The 18,278-nt window shown below is 39.8% G+C and overlaps 1 protein-coding gene across 1 annotated transcript; it reads left to right on the top strand.

Annotated features, from left to right (window-relative positions):
* The first annotated feature begins 324 nt into the window (after positions 1-324).
* On the top strand, positions 325-16,964 carry KIAA0753. Its single transcript, XM_084273085.1, has 15 exons — positions 325-442; positions 1,635-2,232; positions 3,162-3,268; positions 3,558-3,620; positions 4,439-4,645; positions 5,893-6,103; positions 7,379-7,608; positions 8,730-8,899; positions 9,634-9,720; positions 9,893-9,980; positions 11,316-11,489; positions 12,543-12,624; positions 14,518-14,638; positions 14,797-15,018; positions 16,748-16,964. Exons 1-15 carry the CDS (start codon positions 353-355, stop codon positions 16,863-16,865), a joined length of 2,568 nt encoding a protein of 855 aa, XP_084129211.1. The 5' UTR covers positions 325-352; the 3' UTR covers positions 16,866-16,964.
* Positions 16,965-18,278: the final 1,314 nt, after the last annotated feature.

Below are 18,278 nucleotides of genomic sequence, written 5' to 3'. Positions count from 1 at the left end.
CGGCTCGTTGTCTTCTTACAGTTGCCGTGTACCGTTTCCTTTCTCGGCAGCACAAGGGTTCTGTGGTCTTGCAGCCCATGGTGTGAGCCTCGTGGCCTGGAACATGCTCCTCGGCTCTCGGTGAGGCTGTACAGAAACTGAGAGTCTTGCCTTAGGTTGGGATTGTATTCTGCACCTTGTAGGCCACCTGCATGGGTAAACTTGGCACGTTTGCCTCCTCAGGTGTTCTCTGTTACTCACTTCAGCCCTGTGAATGCTTCTGAGAGGCAGAAATAACACCTGATTCTTCTGTTTGTAGCTGTAATTGAAAGCGAAGGACAAAGAACTGCCTTTCCAACGTCAGGCTGGTGTGATGAGACCAAGGAAGCCAAGTGTGCCTGATGCTGGTTTTGCATTTGCTACCCAGCTGTACAGGAATGAAGCAAAGCCTTTCCAAACACAGGTATTACCCGACTTCTGCAGAGATGCTGAATTAGTTTTCTGTTGTGGTCATTAGGATCAGATGATTATGGCCCACTTCCTGATCAGTGACTGTCAGATCTTCGTACTTGCTTTCATGATGCTGTCATGCATCATCTTGACACTGTCCTTTTGTAAGGGTATAGATCAGCAGCTACATCCATAAATGTCATTCACCTGTTTGTTGTGGTTTAATCCCAGCAGGCAGCTAAGCATACAGCTGTCTGCTTGCTCTTCCCCAGCAGGGTGGGGAAGAGAATCAAAAGGGTAGAAGTGTGAAAGCTCATGGGTGGAGATACAGTCAGATTAATAAGTAAAGTGAAAGCCATGGGCACAAGCAGAGCAAAATAAGAAATACATTCATTACATACTATCCACAGGCAGAGGTTCAGGCATTTCTGCAGCTTCACTATAATGGTGATTTGGAAAGACAAATGCCACAGTTCCTGATGCCCGCTTCCTCCTCCTTCCTCCCAGCTTGTATTGCTGAGCATGCCATCATGGGATGGGACATCCCTGGGGTCAGCTGTGCTGGCTGTCTCCCTGCCCAACTTCTTGTCCACCCCTGGCCTATTCACTGGCAGGGCAGCATAAGGAGCAGGAAAGGCCCTGAGCCTGTATAAGATCTGCTCAGCAATAAATAAATCATTTGTGTGCTATCAACACTGTTTTCAGCAGAAATCCAAAACATAACTCCATATAAGCTGCTATGAAGAAATTTAACTCTATCTGAGTCCAATACACTAGCTTAACCTCACTGTTTTCTTTGGGAAACTTTATTCTGGTACCATTTTTTAGCTTCTCTTAATTGCTATGACTCATAAATTTCAGTCAGAACTCTTAATTTATTCTTTTTAATAATGGCATTCATTTTCCATTGCCCAGTCACTTTGGAGCTGATTTTCCAATGTGTGTGCCCACCCTGAGTTGCAGATAAGTCCCTAATGTTATTTACAGGATCATCTAAATGCTTAATTCACAACAGTTGTGAATACTGGCATTTTTTCTGAGTGGACAGAATGCCTTGCATGCACTGAAGAAGTATCATCAGGACATAAATGTTTCTAACATGAAAAAAGCTGCATTTTTCTTTACAGTTATGCACTAGAGGTGCTTCACCTGTGTAAAGTGTCCTGTGTAACATTAACCTTTTTTTCTTTAATGCCTCAAAACAGCTCCAGTTTAATAGAAATGCTCCTGCAGTTCCAGAGAACTTGGCTCTCAGATTCTCTAACCCCCGTCCAATTGTAATAGAAAAACTGAAGGCACCCAATGATCAGAGAAACCCAGCTGGCAGTGAGGACCCCAGCATGAGAAGCTCTGGCATGTTTTCGGTGGTATCTGAAGAGAGACTGAAGTTGGCTGTTCAGCTAGCCAAAAGGGACATCAAACGAAGACATCTGGAAGAGCAAGTGAAACTGCAAGTGTTTGGAGATGCTGCCAATAAGCCATTGTGGGCCCAGAAGTCACAGCAGCTGAAGAGTGAAATAGTTGAAAGTCCAGAAAATAAAAAAAGGCTGAAGTCTCAAACTTGCTTAAAATATCAGCCTTCCAAAGCGGAGACTGCCACTGCTGGTGCTAAAGTGTATCTCTACACACCTAGTGAGGGAAAGCAGCCTCCAGCTGTTTCGAGCTCCCCACCCACCCACAGCAGAGGACTGAACCCCACGACAAACGGAAACCAAAAAGGAAATAAGAATCTGCAGGAAGTGCGGCGGCTGCAGAAGGAATTGAGGAGCTATGTCCAGAAAATAGAAGATCTGACTAATAAAGGTGTAAGACTGAGTAAAAAATGTGTTATAGAAATGTATGGTAGTTTGTTGATTTGTTTCTCTCTCTGTTTTTGGTTTGTTTTGTTTTTTTTTTCCTTGGATTAGAATCTGTATTTAGTTCTGGGTTTGTTTTGAGAACCCTCTGCTTTTCTCAAAGTAGATAAAAGCAGGAATGGCTAGCCAGCTTAAGCAATCATAGAATCATAGAATGGCATGGCTTAGAAGGGATCCCAAGGATCAGAGAGCTCCAACCCCTCTGCCACAGGCAGGGACACCAACCTCCAGGCCTGGAGCTACACAAGGTTGCTCAGGGCCCCTTCCAACCTGGCCTTGAACACACCCAGGGATGGGGCACCCACCCCCTCTCTGGGCAGCCAGTTCCAGGCCCTCACCACTCTCTCTGGAAAGAACTTCCCTCTAATATCTAATTTAAACCTTCCTTCCTTTACTTTTAATCCATTTCCCCTTGTCCTGCCATTGTCTACCCTTTAAAAAGCTGATTCCCCTTCTGTTTCTCTGCTCCCTTCAGGGACTGGAAGGCTGCAATGAGGTCCCCCCGCAGCCTTCTCTTCTCCAAGCTGAGCAATAGCATGGTTTAATATCTCTGAGTGTTTGTGGTGAGCTCCAAGCCAACCTGCAAGCCAACCTGCAATGACAGTAAATTAGTGGTGGTCTATTTAATAATGTGGGTGAAAAAATTTTGCTTTCTGTAGGCTTATTGTTTAGTCAAATTCTAAATAGACAGAAGATGTAGAGTTAAAATAATTTGCTTGCATTACTGCTCAAGGGAGCCCTGCAAAATATGTGATACATTGTGTATAGGTTCTGGATGAAAGGGTCTTATTGCTAACTTATGTTTGTTATCGTGGTTTAATTGGGATTTTCACAAGTTAAATTAAAACATAAAACTTTACATTTCATGATTTTTAGGGAGAGAGAGAGAAATTTTAGATCCTGATAAAGAGCAACAACTTTGCATTAGGAGACAGAAACAAGCTGCACGGTCAGCTCAGATGCTCTATGTACTCCAGCACCAGGTAGGAACCAAAATTTTAAGTTGGAATATATAGGAGATAGTTTATTGTGATGAATTTGTCAGAAATGAACTGAAACAAAAGAAATTCAATCAGGTTATCTCTGAACTTCCAAAACATTCTAGTTTAGATCTGAATGGTGTGACTAATTTCTCTCATGACTGGACTGAGATTTGAGGATCACCATTGAAAAATTTGGACTTTCACCCACTGCAGTGAAGATTAATTGTTTATTTATAAATGTGGAGCTAATTCTGACTGACTTTCCCCTCTCCCTCTCCTTGATAAACAGGTAAAGGAAATTCAGGATGATTTAGAGAAACTGAGTCCTCATAAAATTAAACATACTAAAAAGGTAAGATATAATTATCCTTCAGGCTGTGAGCAAATTTATTGACAGGAATTTTTCTAGCTAATTGCGTTTAATTGTCTAGGGTACACCTGAACCCTCTCCAGAAGGGAGATGTTCTTTGTATCTCACACCTTTCATCTCATTCTTGCAGAAGTATGTCTCACTTGGTCTGATGCTGCCTTTGCTGCTTCCATCTTCTCCACAGTTCTTACCAGTCTACAGTAAACTGGAGAGAAAGACTGTTGATCTTCTGCTTTTACGTGGCTTCTAATTTGTTCCTCATTCCACCTTCTTTACTGAATAAACTGTGCCCTACTCTTGATTATTTTTTAAATTTCCTGTTGATGTCACTCAGTCTTATCAGCCTCCTTCCTGATTTTCTTCTCTGCCCAGCATCTTTCAGAAAGATGGTACTGAGATCATGCCTACTGTCTAGCCAGCACTGTCCCATTGTGCTCTTGAGCTTTACCACCACTTGTATTTTCTTCTGTAACAAAAACTGGAGGATGGAGAATGTTCTGTGTTTGTGCAATTGCTGCACAAAAGGGCCAAGCCCATGAATGCAGTACTCTCTTGTTATATGTAGTGGAAACATCAGGCTATGTTACAACCAGGCCATTTTACCTGAAGCTAGCATGATACTCAATCTGCTGTTGTAGTACCTGTAGTAGATTTCTTAAAAGCCTGTTTTGCTTTGTCTCTCAAATGGGCCCCCTAACATGGAGTGTTCCTCCATGAAATTTTGGCAACAGTTCTTTGAATAGTATCAGTATTCACAGCAACTAGAGCTATCAAAGCACTTCTGTTCCTTTTCTTTCTAGTCTCTTGCAGTCTCCAGGTTGGCAGCAGCCCACAGAGGAGCGGTACGAGCCTTGCACGCGTTTGCCAATCAGTGTACAGAGCAGCAGATTCCTACCCACTACAAGGAACTGGGCAGTCTCATTCGACAACTGTCTCTCTGTTCTGCCAAACTAGAGTTGGATTCTTCCATGTCTGACATTCTCATAGACATTTTGCTGCAAGTTGAGGTAAGAAAAACCATTTTGGTTTTGCTAAGGCAGGAAAGACATAGCGAGGTACGAGTGTGCCATGCGTGTGTGTTCATGGAATGGCACACTACCTTTCTGTTGTTTGGGGGTTTTGTTGTTGTTTTTTAAAGACCATATTTTCTACTGTATAAATATGCTTCTAAAATTCCTAAATAATGGTTATCTAAAATAGAGTTGCATTGTAAACAGGGAAACTACCTGTTGCTGTTCTTATTGATTCTGTTCCTGTCCTTATTTGCTCTCCTGGTAGAATGAGGACTGGGAGTGGTAACAAAGCTCCAGTTTCTGATTTGATTGCCATTTTCAGGTCTGAAAGAATTGCATTTTACACATTGCTCTAAGTTACAGGTTTATTGTTTTGTGATGTGTGCTTTAGCCATCAGGAGTAGTGATGAGCATCTGAGCCTCACATGTGATGGTAGGTGCAGAATTATCCAGACAGAAAGTCAAGTTGTACCTACAGGGGTTACAAACAGGTTGCCCAGGGAGGTGGTGGAGTCACCATCCCTTGGAGTGTTTAATGAAAGGTTGGATGAGGTTTAGTTGGTTTAGTAAGTAATGATTCTATGCTTCTACTTAAGCTCTATGGCCTTCAAATAGCTTTTGTGAGTGATATCTGATGTCTTAAAACGTGTTCTTGCTATAGTAGGAAATTTCTGGTTCACCTTTCCTGTTGCAGTTCCTACCTACAAGATTATTTTTTTAAAGAACCCATGTAACCTGAACTATTCTTTAACCAATATTTCATTAATTGTAATGAAACCAACTGATACAATAGCCATGAGATTTTCTTTTATTTCATTGAAATATTTTCCTAACTGTAAGAGCTGTGGTTTTATTTTTATTGTTCTGAACTGCTTATGAGAACAGTAACAATGCCCACTGCTTGGGAACAGGAAAGGAGATAGAATGGTCCATAATTGATACCATAGTCATGTGGTCTCTCTTTTTTTTTAGCCTTTGTGTCCATTTCTTTTTAAATATGCTGTGAGCAGATAGTTTGTTGGAGTAAATTTTAAAATACAAAAATGAGAGCATTTTCTGTAAAATGTAAGTTAATAATATGAAGAAGCTTCTGCATGAACAAGCTGCTAGGCATCATCACTACCACAAAGAACAAAACCACACCAAAGAAATTCCAGCTACTTAAAATGTCTTGACTTTGCTTTGTATTATTACATTAGGTTTACTGAGAGAGTAATTAATATTCTAAATATTTGGTGTAGGATCTGGATTCACTGCTGAAAAAGAAACAAACACCCCCAAAAATGAAGAAACATATTCCAGCATCCCAGGACAAGTCTCCAAGGAACACTGAGACACTTTCAACCAAAAAGCAGTTTACATCTCCAAAAGGAGAAAGCAAACATCACATTTTAAAGGGTCAGCATGGACAAGAACCTAGAAAACCTCGTTCTGCCAGGAGTCTGCTGACTGGTTTGTATTTTGAATTACTAAATGCTTTTTTACCCATTAGCTCACTGCAGTGAGAAGTGTCAGAAGTGTCCCACAGCCCATGTGTGGTTATCAGATTCACAGAGGCTTTTTTTTCAGCTGTTCCCCTGAGATGACAGCAGGTCTATGTGCTCTTTACAGCTATTTTGCCATTGTTACCACCATGTTCTTCCTATTTTTGTCCTTTTTTTTCACACTGGGATACGCCTGGATCGTCTCTCCCCAGTGGACACCCAAATGGCATGCAGAATATTTCCAAATATGCACCTAGATAGTACTGTGTTATTTTAGGATACAGAGTTGCTGTTAGCCATCTCCAACAAACCCATCCTTGTTTAACTGTTACAGTGCAAAGGTACAGTGAAGCCTTGGCTCAGAACTGCCTTGGTTTGTGTAGTTTCTGTGCTTTGATTGGGGTGGCTATCTTTGATTCTTGCCAGTTCGATTAAGTTAATGTCTTCAGCATAGTAATCACAGTTTCAGTACCTAGAGACCTGTTAACTGATAGTTAAGCTGAATTTTTTCACTAGTTCACCATGCAACCTTTAGGAACTCTATTGTTCTTTCACTTCATATATGAAAGGAAAGGGGCTTTATTTTTTCTCAGGGTGTTGTGAGATAAATTTACCACCTGAATTATTTTGATGCATTGTGAAAGCAATTATAGCTTATGATATTATTATTATTGTTATTATTAACTGTGTTAATTGTTTTTTCTTTTTTGGGGTGTCTTTCTCATACCTCATACTGGGTTTTACTATAATAGTAAGCATTGCTTTCTACCCATAGGTGAGGGTGGCAAGAATTCTTTGACATGAGTTGATCTTTGGCAGTCCAGCAAGACAATATATTGGCAAATATTTAATGGTTTCCATGTGTCTTACTGCCTGAAAAAGAATGTTTGTTATCACTGCCTAGACTTCATATGGTAATAACTACTAAAAGGCTTTTCTGTGAATTTGATATAGATGTGTATTTTCAAATATCTATATACATATAAATATCTATATGTGCACAAGCCCAAAAAATCTCCTGCTCATTGAAGCGGTCTAAGAAAGAGTTCGTTTCATACTTGTCAGAAAACACAAGGGAGTTTGGGGGGTTTTTATGCATTTTTTCTTATTTTAAACTCTGGCAGTGCTTCAAAGTTCATTATTAGGTATACCTAGCATAACAGAAGTATCACATGTAGAAATAAAGATGATTCTTGCCCTTTTCAACTTAGAATTGAAAGTTTATTTATTATTTTTAATCCAGATCAAAATTGTCATATTGCAAATACTTCAGCAGTTCAGAAGGCAAACAGTTGTACTCACATATTGCACAATAAATTCCAAGAAGAAAATGACCCACCTACTCCAGAGGGAAATACCACTTTACAAGAAAGTATAGATGCAGGTGTGAGAGCAAGAGCTGTAAGAAAAGATCACATCCTTGAAAGCTTCTCTTTGAAGAAGAAAGGTGTGTTATTACCTGCAAAATCACAGGTATGGAAGTGATAAAAGAATTTATGCTTCCTTCTACATGTCTCTGGGATTGGTTATATAATGTAAGACACTGTGAAGCTCTTCATTTCCTCACAAGTTTTCTTATTCTGAGCTAGGAGGCACAGGAGGATAAACTATGGCATCTGCCTACATTATTTCATTATTTCTATGACTTTTATCAACTGTTGTTTGAAAATAGCATTCCTTGGAAATACATTGTGCAACTAGAACCAGTGAATAACAGAATTAGCAAGAAAAATACGGAAGTGAGTTTCCTGTTTGAACTCAGTGTGGTCATTTTTCAATTTGACATTAAAGCTGAAATACTTTTACTGGTTGTCCTCTGTCATGAAAAATGCTCTCAGCAGTAATGTCATGGTAATGTTAGTAGGAGGATCTAAGTTAGGCAGATTTACTTAATTGATTACAGAAATTGTAAATCTTCATAATACAAATTCTGGTTCCTATTAAGTCCTATTAAGTTTGCAATCAGCAGGAGGCTTCTGTAATGCAAAGAAATTAGTTCTTTAAAGATTATTTCAAAGTGTTAAATTTTGCAAATAGTTGGGCTTTTTTATTAAATGTTTCTTCGTTTTCCTCCCTCCTCAGAGTATCACCTTAATCTTGAAAAATCAGATCTGATAGAGTAAAATAGATGCATGAATATGTAACTTGTACTGCTTCCCATCTCTCTCTTACCTATGAAGATTGTGAACAGGAAGGTTGAGCATTTCAGTAATCCATACTGAGGGGACAAGACTGAGTGTCCTTGTAGCAAAGACAAGTACGGCAGTATTACAGCTTCAGGGCTGTAACTCTTTGGATTTATTAAGAGCTACCGTGGAGTCTAATTCTGAAAATATCAAAAGAAGTTTTTCCTCATGAGAAACTGAAAAATTGAAACTGTTTGCAAAAATGCTGGTTTTGAAATGAAGCATATGTTTTGTTCAGGCACAGTCATCCTCACTTTTGAATCAGCTGTAAAACCTCCACATATGTCGATGTTCAACAAAGCCAGTAGGCAGGACTTCGAGACAAATTCTGAAGCTGAGTGCAAAATGCTTCTTCAGAAATTCAACAACTGGAATAGATGTGTTTAATGTGATTGTGTTAATTTTAAGGGAATGCCAAAATCTTTGAAATCAAGACAGACACAGCCTCAAGGAAAGCGCGCCCGGTTTCAGGACCCAACTATAGCTTTCCAGCTGAAGGAGAACAAACGGCTTCCTAGGGAGAGCAGAATGCCCCCTGCACCTCCAAAGCCTGTGCCCCCCCCTGCTTCACCTCAGCGGTACGTTCAGAGTCTCATCCCTGCTTTCATGGGGAAATGCTGCTGTGTCTGTGCTAGTGGATAGGATGGATTTGGCCTGGCTGTCAGTGTGTGCCACAGCTGGCTGCTGGACAGTTGTGTTCTTTTCCCACTCAGCTCAACCTGGCCTCATTCATACAGCCTGGAGCCATTGCTTGAGGCTTTTTTCCAGGGTCAGATCCAAGCAGTCTGGGAGTCCTGGGCTGAGTTGTGGTAGGCAGGGCATTGACAAAACACACACATGCAGCCATGGGTATTCACAGCACTGCACTGAGAAGGCAAATACTGTCTCCCTGCTCCAGAAGCACAGAACAGATATCTTTGTCCTAGCCATAGAGCACAGATTTATTTTAAGCTGTATTCAGCATCTGGTAGACCAGGGCTCTGCAAATTTAGTCTTATTTGGAACTGCTGTTTATGGCAGTTGAAACAGGAGATCCAACTGCTGCTCCAGCTGCTGGTTCTGTACTAGGCAGTGTGGATGGTAAGATAAGGAGCTTGTCTCTTCCAGCAGTCTTTGTGGATGGCCATAAAGTTGCCTGTTTGCCAGCAGCAGAAACATAATTTATGATCCCTGGTTCTCAACAGAATTTCCAGGCTTATGTGGTCTTAAAGTCAGGATTAATTTTATCTTTACAGGTTTTCTAAATGAATACTCAGAATCACATGATTTCATTCTTCAGTTGTTAGAATGTGTATTTTGTTTTATTTTGAAGACTGGCATGGCTTGAAGCAGAAACTGCGAGAGTAAAGGCTCCAACAGACCTTAACAGAGGAGAAATGAAAAAAATACAAAGGTTAAGGTCATGACTTGCTCTGAAGAGCTAATAAATGGTGTCAGATCCGATATGGTCTTCTCCCTGCACCCACCAGTCCCTCAGAAAGTACATTTATGTGTTTTGGGGTTTCTTTTTTAAATTACTGTTGTCCTACCAAGTTCCAGAATGGCATTGTCATTTGTTCTTTTTCATGTAGGTCACAAAGTGCTTCCCCAACCCAGTGTGCAAGCAGAGTTGAGAAGATGGTACCGGAGCGCTTAGAGCCTCTATTAAATAGGACACAGGTAGTACAGTCAAGCCTTTGAAGGATGCTTTAAGAGCTGTAAAACATTTCTAACAGGGCAACACACAGTTTCTTTTCAACTTAATGTGTATAATATTTATGTAGTCAGCTCAGGTTTGGACATTTTGAGAGTGTTATTTCCATTTCAGTCTGTAGGTCTTGAATTTTTCTAGTGAAGTTTGGCAAAGCTGCATTAAATTTTTTTTGTCAGCTTCTTGTCAAGTAGATGCATTTTCAAGTTATTTATCAGTGGTTGTAACAGTCCAATACTAAACATTACCAGACTTGATAATTTTAATAATTCTGAAAACACCATATATAATGAATAAATATATTTGACTAGTAATATTAACGACTAATAATACAGAAAGCATTCTATTCATGAGAGGATTGATGTTTCATTGAGAAGATCAATCTCTCCTTGGAAACAAACTGTCATTTGAAGGATTCTTAATTTATAAACCATATTTTAACTTGTTGTAGCTGAGAAGGTATACTCGATCTGTAGTCCACAGAGTAAAGTTGTTTGATGTTTAAGATGAATTTTTATCTTTGCCATAAAGCAGAAAGCATCTGGGAAAGTATTACTGATTTTCTGAACTTAGAAATTTCAACTAACATAAGCCACATCTTTAAAACATGGTAATTGTTGTACAATGTAAAACAAAGAGAAAGCTCTTTGTAGTGTCATGTCTTTTGCAGACTTTTTTGCTTGATATGACCTTGAATGCATAAAGTTATTTGAGGAAGGAAATATTTTTGTATAAAACAATACAGTAAATGAATAGCAATACTGTACCATGGCTAACTGGGAAAACTGGACACAACTGGAACCTGTCATTGTGGCCTGGATCCTATAGATTTATTTATTACCACCTGAAGCTGCTGTGAGACTGTTCCTGTATGAGAAGTTAATGTGTGTGTAGTGCTTTGTAAGATGAGTTCACTTTCTTGAATTTCTGGGTGATCTCTGAGCCTGTGACAGTTTCATCTTCAGTCTGGGAACACAGTTGTGCAGCAGGTTTTTTCCATATTCATAGATTATATTGGTACAAACATGCTGAGTTGTTTTTATGGATTTTTCTTATTATGTGGGTGGAAGCCAAACAGGAATTTACTTGGATTTTCATTGAAGGGAAAAGTTGAAAGGATAATTACATTATTTCCATGAGCTGCTGTAAGAAATGTTTGATTTGTAAGCATTCTTCACTCTCCCCTCTCCTCTCCCTCCCCCTCCTCTGCTCTTTGTGGTTTTGTGGGGGTTTTTTCCTTCCTTTCTTGCATTGGTTGTGTGACTTTGGGTTTTTTTGTTTTGGATTGTTTTTTGTTTTAATAGCAGGTTGCAGCAAATGCAGATATTCTGAGTGAAAAGCTATTGGATGATCTTTTGGAAGATACTGCTCAGGAACTGTGGAGTATGAAGCAGTGTAAGAGACTCCAGACTGAGACTCTGCCTATCACTGACACTCATAGTCTGGAGTCAATGTTGCAAAGAATGGAAGAAATTGAAGTAAGTTTTTTCTCTCTTTGTTGGTCTCATTAGTGCCATTTTCTTGTTTGCTGTCCATAAAATGTAGTATCTGTAAGCATCTAAATTCTTAAGTGAAGCAAAGCCTGACTGGAATCAGTATATTGAATTAAAGTCTTGGAAGCAGTTTGCACTTCCAGAAAAATGTAATGCAAGAATGTAAGAAGAATGTGTTTTTTTTATTGCTTGCTTAAGAGTTGGGGGACCTGAGTTTGTTTCCCACCTCAAGAATTTGTGCTTTGGATCATCATATGTAAATGGGAGAATTGCTATGGCAATTATAGTGTCTCACAGATTTAGAGAGCTTGAATATTAATGAATTTAGAGTTTGCTGGGGTTTTGGGTTGGGGTAGGTTTTTGTGCTGTAGGATCCTAGTATTCTAGGAGCATGAGCATATTGGGGAAATACGCTCTGTCAGCCCAACATATTTTACAGGGCGACACAAAGACCATGGTTATCTGTGCCCTTGTTTATCCATCTTTCTATGTAAATATTAATGAGGGTGTCATTTACTTGACTTGAACTTTCTCATATGTTGCTTTCATTACATTTTTTCTTTGATCAGCTTTTCCACAGTTTTGGTTCAAGTCCTACTTCAACCTTCCTGTTCAGTGAATATATTGTAACTTAAACTACTGAGTTTAGTGCCATTTACTTCTAGAGAACTATTCATAAGTTGGAAGCCTGAACATTGTGAGGTGTCCTTATCTATATGAGGCACTTCAAACACACATTTGAATTCATTGTTGGAAAGGCCAGAACAGTGGAGGGCCCATCAGTTAGTTGTTTGGCTAACTGCTGACCTGAAATGTGAGGACTTGTCATGGTACTGGCAACTAACTGAATCTTCAATATGGCATTTTGAAGATGATTATTTGTGATTTCACCCCCCTGCCCCTTTTTGTGCTATGTTAACTGGGTGGAATAAGTCTTCTTTGATCAACGAGGATCATGACCTGCTTTCCTATTGGGTGATAACTAGTGCAGTTGAACTACTAAGTGTATGTGGACTAATTCTGTATGTTCAAAACCAGAGCTATCAGGAGGCTATACGCAGGAGGTTCACCCAGATCGTGTACAGTGATGTGGAGTTCTGGGCCCAGCAAGACTCAGTGGGTAAGGGTCTTTTCAATACAACTTGTTTTTCCTGTATCTTTAAATGCAAATGTTTTGAAATCACAAACTGTTAGATTATGAGTGATCAAATAGCACCATCCAGACACATTTCTTACTATAGGTGTTGCTTTCAGAGAACTGTTTCTAAAATATAGATCTAAAATCAGTGTTTTAAAGAGGAAGTATCTCTTCTGAGGACAGGCTGTCATTTTCTACTTGTCTTTATTGGGGCTGCATTTGGATGGAAAGCACTTCTAGTGCAATTTAGCTGAAGGATAGGAATCTTTAAACACACACTTGCAATCATCAATTGTTAAGTTTGAATGTTGCCCTTCTACTGGGTATTTGTCATTCCTTAGCTTAGATGTTTTCTACCAAAATCTGAGTAGTGACTTTTGTGCAGTGAAGGTAATACTCTGCAAGTACATACGTTCCAATTCACATGTAAGGTACTTGAATTGACTCCAGAAAACAGCTAATTTACATTCCAAGCCTGAGATATCCTAAAGCCACTTCACTTGTTTTCTTGTTTAGCTTTTCATGACTTGCTGCCTTAAGTTTTGAGAAAGGCACTGATAAATCTTAATCTTGAAAAGACTGTTTAGTGTGTTCACATTTGGCTTGATTCCCGTAAAACACCATTAATTACTTAGCAGTAATCATTTTCATGCTGAGGAATTACAACAGGCAGAGGTAAGGTACAGCAAAACACCTTCATTTTGTTCCTGCTGTTGATTTGCTTAGGCAGGAACAAGCAGATACTTATCTTCTAGTTTGCTTCTCTCATTTTCTTTCCTTTGTTTTAATAAACTTTCAGTTTAAATGGCTTAGAATTAAAGAGTAAATATTAATGTAGCAGTGAATCCATTGTGGTTTAACGTTTATTCTGGTGGTACCCAGAAGATAATATCAAATTACTTAAGCTTAGAAGTTTTTTCTCTTTCCTTATTGCTTTCAAGTGATGGTGATATTTTTTTAGATCTCACAGCATATATACATGTATGCAAGTTTAATTTTTATAGCATCAGAAAAATCTGGGGTTTTCTGGACAGAATTCCTTATCCAATGTGCTTGATCAAAAAATTACCCTTGAAAAAGAGTTGTGATGCTTCTAGTCCACATTAATCACATTTTTCCTACTTGTTTTTCCTGCAAAGAACATAAATGAAAGAATGTAATGTCCTTCAGATGAAAGATACAACTTTTCACATCAGATCACATTTTTTAATCAAGAGGAATCTAATTAATAATAGTAAGAGATTGCTCACTCTTGAAAGGCAGCATGCCATACAGTAGGTTGATGTTTCCCATACCTAAGTGCACATACTCTAATATCGTGTGCCACAGTGGCATTCTAATAAGCATGACTTATGCTTGCTGGTTTTCCCACCCTCCTGCTCTGTTCTTTATTCTATTAGTTGATTGAGTACAACCATGAAGCTACACTGATTTATTTTTTAACCTGATCTCATACTGAGTTTAATGGAACTGTAGCTTCAGACCAGTTGGAAAATCTCACAATAAGACTGGTGAAGCCTTAGCTGAAATTGTGTTGGGTATTTTTCTTTCCCCATGTCTTGGATTTACTGCCAAGCTTAACAGACTACACTAGTTTTAGAGTGGTGTTTTTAATCTCTTCTCTAGAAGCATCTGCTGACACAACAAACTACTTATACTAAAGGCAGGATTTCTAAAATGCACAGCTTTAATACACTCAGCTCTTGGAAAACCCTTATTGAATTTACATTTTAGTGGTTTTTCACCTTCGATGCTTTATTTATCTGAAGGAATTTGCCTTAAAAGAAGTAGAAGTCTTTGTGAGGATTTACCTGTAGTAAATGCACTTTTTCTATTCCACAGAAATAGTTTTAAATGTTATCTTTTTCTTTCTAGAAAAACAAAATGCATCAGTAGCTAAACAACCTACATCTCCTCATCCAATTCAGATAACCAGATTAAATGGAATCACAGAACCAGAAACAGACATTTTATTTGAAAAACCTATTAATGGCAAGTAAGTAGAATATTTGGCCCTATACTAAACTGTGGTGTATATGAGCTGTATGTCTTCATTATAGGGTTTTCATTACAGAAAATTATGGCTAGTATTTTCTGATTCTTGAGAAAGATAATGAAAATCTAGTTGTCTTAATGAGTATTTTATATTTCCAGTGATGTTGATGAAAATGAACCTGAGGAGAAATTGCAGACTGGAAATGACATTCAGCAGCCCTTCACTCTGAATTCTCCACAGAAAGACTGCTATGTCTCTCTTTCTGTGCCAAAGCATATGCTCCATAGCATCTTGGATTATAACACCAGATACAACCATCACTTAAAGCTTATTTCCCACGAGGCAGTAGGCAGTTTCAATCCATGGCAGATTGCTGAGAGGTATATGAACTGTTTTTGTGGTTTTCAAGTGAATGTATCTGCTGATTAGCAAGTTTTTCTGTCCTTGTTCAGAAAAGGTGGGGGGTATGGGGTGTGTGTACTGTTGCTTAGTGCCAGGCATAGCAACTAAATTATATCACTGGTTATCATTTCCTTGCATTTTTCCTGAGGTATTGCCTACAATTGCCTAGAAATCCTTTTCAGTATGTATGATATGTTTCAGAAATCACCTATTAAAGTCCCAGCCTAGAAAAAGCATGGAACTACAGGCTGAACTGGAACCTTGCTAGTCAGAATCACAAGGTTGGAAAAGACCTTTAAGATCAAGTCCAACCATTCCCATCCTAAGCTAAACCAGATCCCTCAGTACCTCATCCACCCTTTTTTTAAACACATCCAGGGAAGGTGACTCAACCACCTCCCTGGGCAGCCTGTTCCAGCCACAACAACTCTTTCAGGGAAGAACTTTTCCCTCCCATCTGTTCTGACCCTGCCCTGGCACAGCGTGAGGCCATTTTCCCTTGTCCCATCTTCTGTCCCCTGGCTGAAGAGACCATCGTCCACCTCTCTGCACCCTCCTGTCAGGTCAGTGTAGGTGGGGAGGTCTCCCCTCAGCCTCCTCTTCTCCAGACTAAAAAAACCTGAAGAAATACTATCACAACATCAGTTGGCACAGAGGGGCTGTTAGTTCCATGTAGAGTAGAAATCAGAAGACTTGTAACTGTGGAAGGAGAGGAATGAAGAAAACCCTGGGGTCTAGAATTACTAAAAAGAGTTACAAAATCGAACTTGTAGATGGAGTGGTTTGCTGTTATTGCCTGTAGTGGCAGATGGGACGTTTTTAGGCTTTTTACATTCACATTTTTAATGCAGCAGCCCTGAAATCGGTGTTAGTCTCATTTGAGTCGCGTTTGGCCACTGCCAAGCGCTTCAGGAGCAGGCCCGGCCCTGCCGGCGGCCTGCCCAGCTGGGGGTCAGCAGGCAAAGCCTATCGCTGAGGCGAGGCCGCGGTGCTGCAGTGCGCGGTCACTGCCCGCTGGGCTGCGCGCCTTCCCTGGGGCCGGAGCGAGGCTGGGCGGGACCGGACCCGTTCTGGGACCGGCCGGGGGCTCCCCGTGGCGGGACAGCCAACCGCGCGCGCGCGCGGCTGCCAGCAGGGCCCCCTACCTCTCTCACACCGCCAGGGGGCGCTGCACGGAAGGGTAGCGGCGCGGGTAGCGCGGGCCCCGGCCTCTGGGGTCAGAGGGGCTGAGGCGACCTGGAGGGGTCTCTAAGAGGCCAGCAGGCGACTGTGCTCTTGCATTACAATAGCTTTCCCTTGTATAACATCTGCTGCAGCCCAGAGATCACTGAAAATTTAACTCCTCATCTTGCTCTTCCTTAAGCTTCATTGCTCTCTGTAAGGCCTGGTGCAGTGGCATCTCCTTGGGTGTCCTTTGCATGAGCACTCTAGTACAGTAGCTCTTATTCCCAGAGCAGGATCTGAGATCCCTCAGAACTTTTAAGCCTGAACTGTGTCCTTTTGCTATGAACTGGGCCGAGGAAAGGCGTTTTGATACCTTATACAACATGTATCAGAACACATATCAGATCTTTTCTTGGGCAAAGCAGCAGAAGGAATGAAAAAATGTATTTGCCTTTTAAAACCAGAGCAGTGATATCGATGGAGTGAGTGACTGGAATTCGAAAACTGACTTTCCCAACCTTTTCCTTTATTTCCCTCCCTCAGTCTTGCCGAGCAGTTAACAGAAGAAGCCCTGTGCGACGTGGCGGCAGAGCTGCAGGATGTGTGTGAGGATTATGCAGAAGCTGTCTTCGTGTCGGAGTTTCTGCAGCCAGCACAGTAAATGCTTTCAGATCTGCCCCATTATCAAATGCAACGTCAGCCTCTAACACTCTTATGAGATGATCTAATTTTTCACATATTCTTAAAAGTCTGTGAGATTGTTCACCAAATGAATTAAGGCCATCGAGGATTCACCTCAGGCTTCTATAAAACCATTATAATGTTTTCGTTTTCAGACCTTACTGTACTACATTTATTGGGACTTTTTTCTTTTTAAAGCCAGTGTTTCAACAGAATGAAATAAAATGTTACAGGGAAAGTTTATATATTTTGATAGGTGTACAACTGGATCAGTATTTCTGTATTACTTTGTTCATTTTTATGTGATCTCACTAGAATACAATACTGGGAGGAGGACTGTCCCTCAATTTTCTGCTTGAAAGTGGAGAGAATCCAACTTACCTGCCTCGTAAGGGAGCCCTGGGTTTTAGTTTATTCCTCTCAGTAAAACGCAGTGAATGTATCTCATAGTTGTGTCAGAAGGATGAAGCATTATTGACATTTCTAAAGCCAAGACTGAATAGTCTAGAGTAAAAGCTGTTTTGCTGTTTAGAGCTTTCAGTTTCATGTAAGAAAGATGTTGTTTGACCACCATACTTAGCAGATATACTAGGATTAGTTCTTTTGGGGATGTGGCTATCCAAAGGAAGGATTCTCATGGCACAGCACTAACTAGATGTAAACACTTAGCACTGCTTTCACATATAAACCAACAGCCTGCTGGGAGTCTTGCAGTTAACTTTCAAAAGTAGGACCTCTTCTGTTGGTTTCTGAATATCACTTGTACATTATCCCCAGACAAATTAGAGCTTTCAATAGAGGCACATGATGGCGATTTTCTTCCTTTTGTTTTTCTTTAAACTAGATGAAAATATTACCAGCATTTAGTGATACAACCCCATATTCTGTGTTCATGAGAATACTGTTGAAATCAAGAAAAACAAATTAAATATTGGAATTTCTGCAATATTGAACTAGCTTGTTCATTTCAAGTAATCAATGTACTAGTTTGGATTATGTCTGGAGCAAGCAATGAGTAATAATTATTTATAGTAGTATTCTAGGGAAATGTAAATTCAACCCTTGAGGTAACCCAAAAACTGATATGACAGTTTCCTTTGACTAATTTCTTTTCTCCACTAGTGTTCATCCTAAAACAGAATCCTTTTTAATCTTCTAAGATTATTTTTGTTTCCTAAAATTAGAACATACCCTTTTAAAATAAGTTTGTTCTTATTGAAACCTGGCTTACTTTTTTGTCTTGAAATTTACACCAAATGTAATGATGTAAATGTTACTGCTGATCTGTGACTTTCCTGGTGTGTGATTTCTGTAATTTAAGATGCTATCTTTTTTATTAATAAGATTATAGAGGTAAGTCTGGTTTTAGGTCCAGAAGATTAAAGCCGTCCTG

This window comes from Gallinula chloropus (assembly GCF_964237585.1).
Source record: "Gallinula chloropus genome assembly, chromosome: 19".
In the NCBI taxonomy this organism is placed as follows: Eukaryota; Metazoa; Chordata; class Aves; order Gruiformes; family Rallidae; genus Gallinula; species Gallinula chloropus.
The sequence above is the reverse complement of the archived record's forward strand: the minus strand, read 5'-3'. Positions and strand labels throughout refer to the sequence as shown.

What these genes read in the sequence shown, in the direction of transcription:
- KIAA0753 (XM_084273085.1), top strand. Translation starts at nt 353, where the DNA reads ATGAGACCAAGGAAGCCAAGTGTGCCTGATGCTGGTTTTGCATTTGCT. An exon ending in GAAAAACCTATTAATGGCAA is followed by an intron (nt 14,639 to 14,796) that starts GTAAGTAGAATA and finishes TTATATTTCCAG; the next exon opens with TGATGTTGATGAAAATGAAC. An exon ending in CCATGGCAGATTGCTGAGAG is followed by an intron (nt 15,019 to 16,747) that starts GTATATGAACTG and finishes TCCCTCCCTCAG; the next exon opens with TCTTGCCGAGCAGTTAACAG.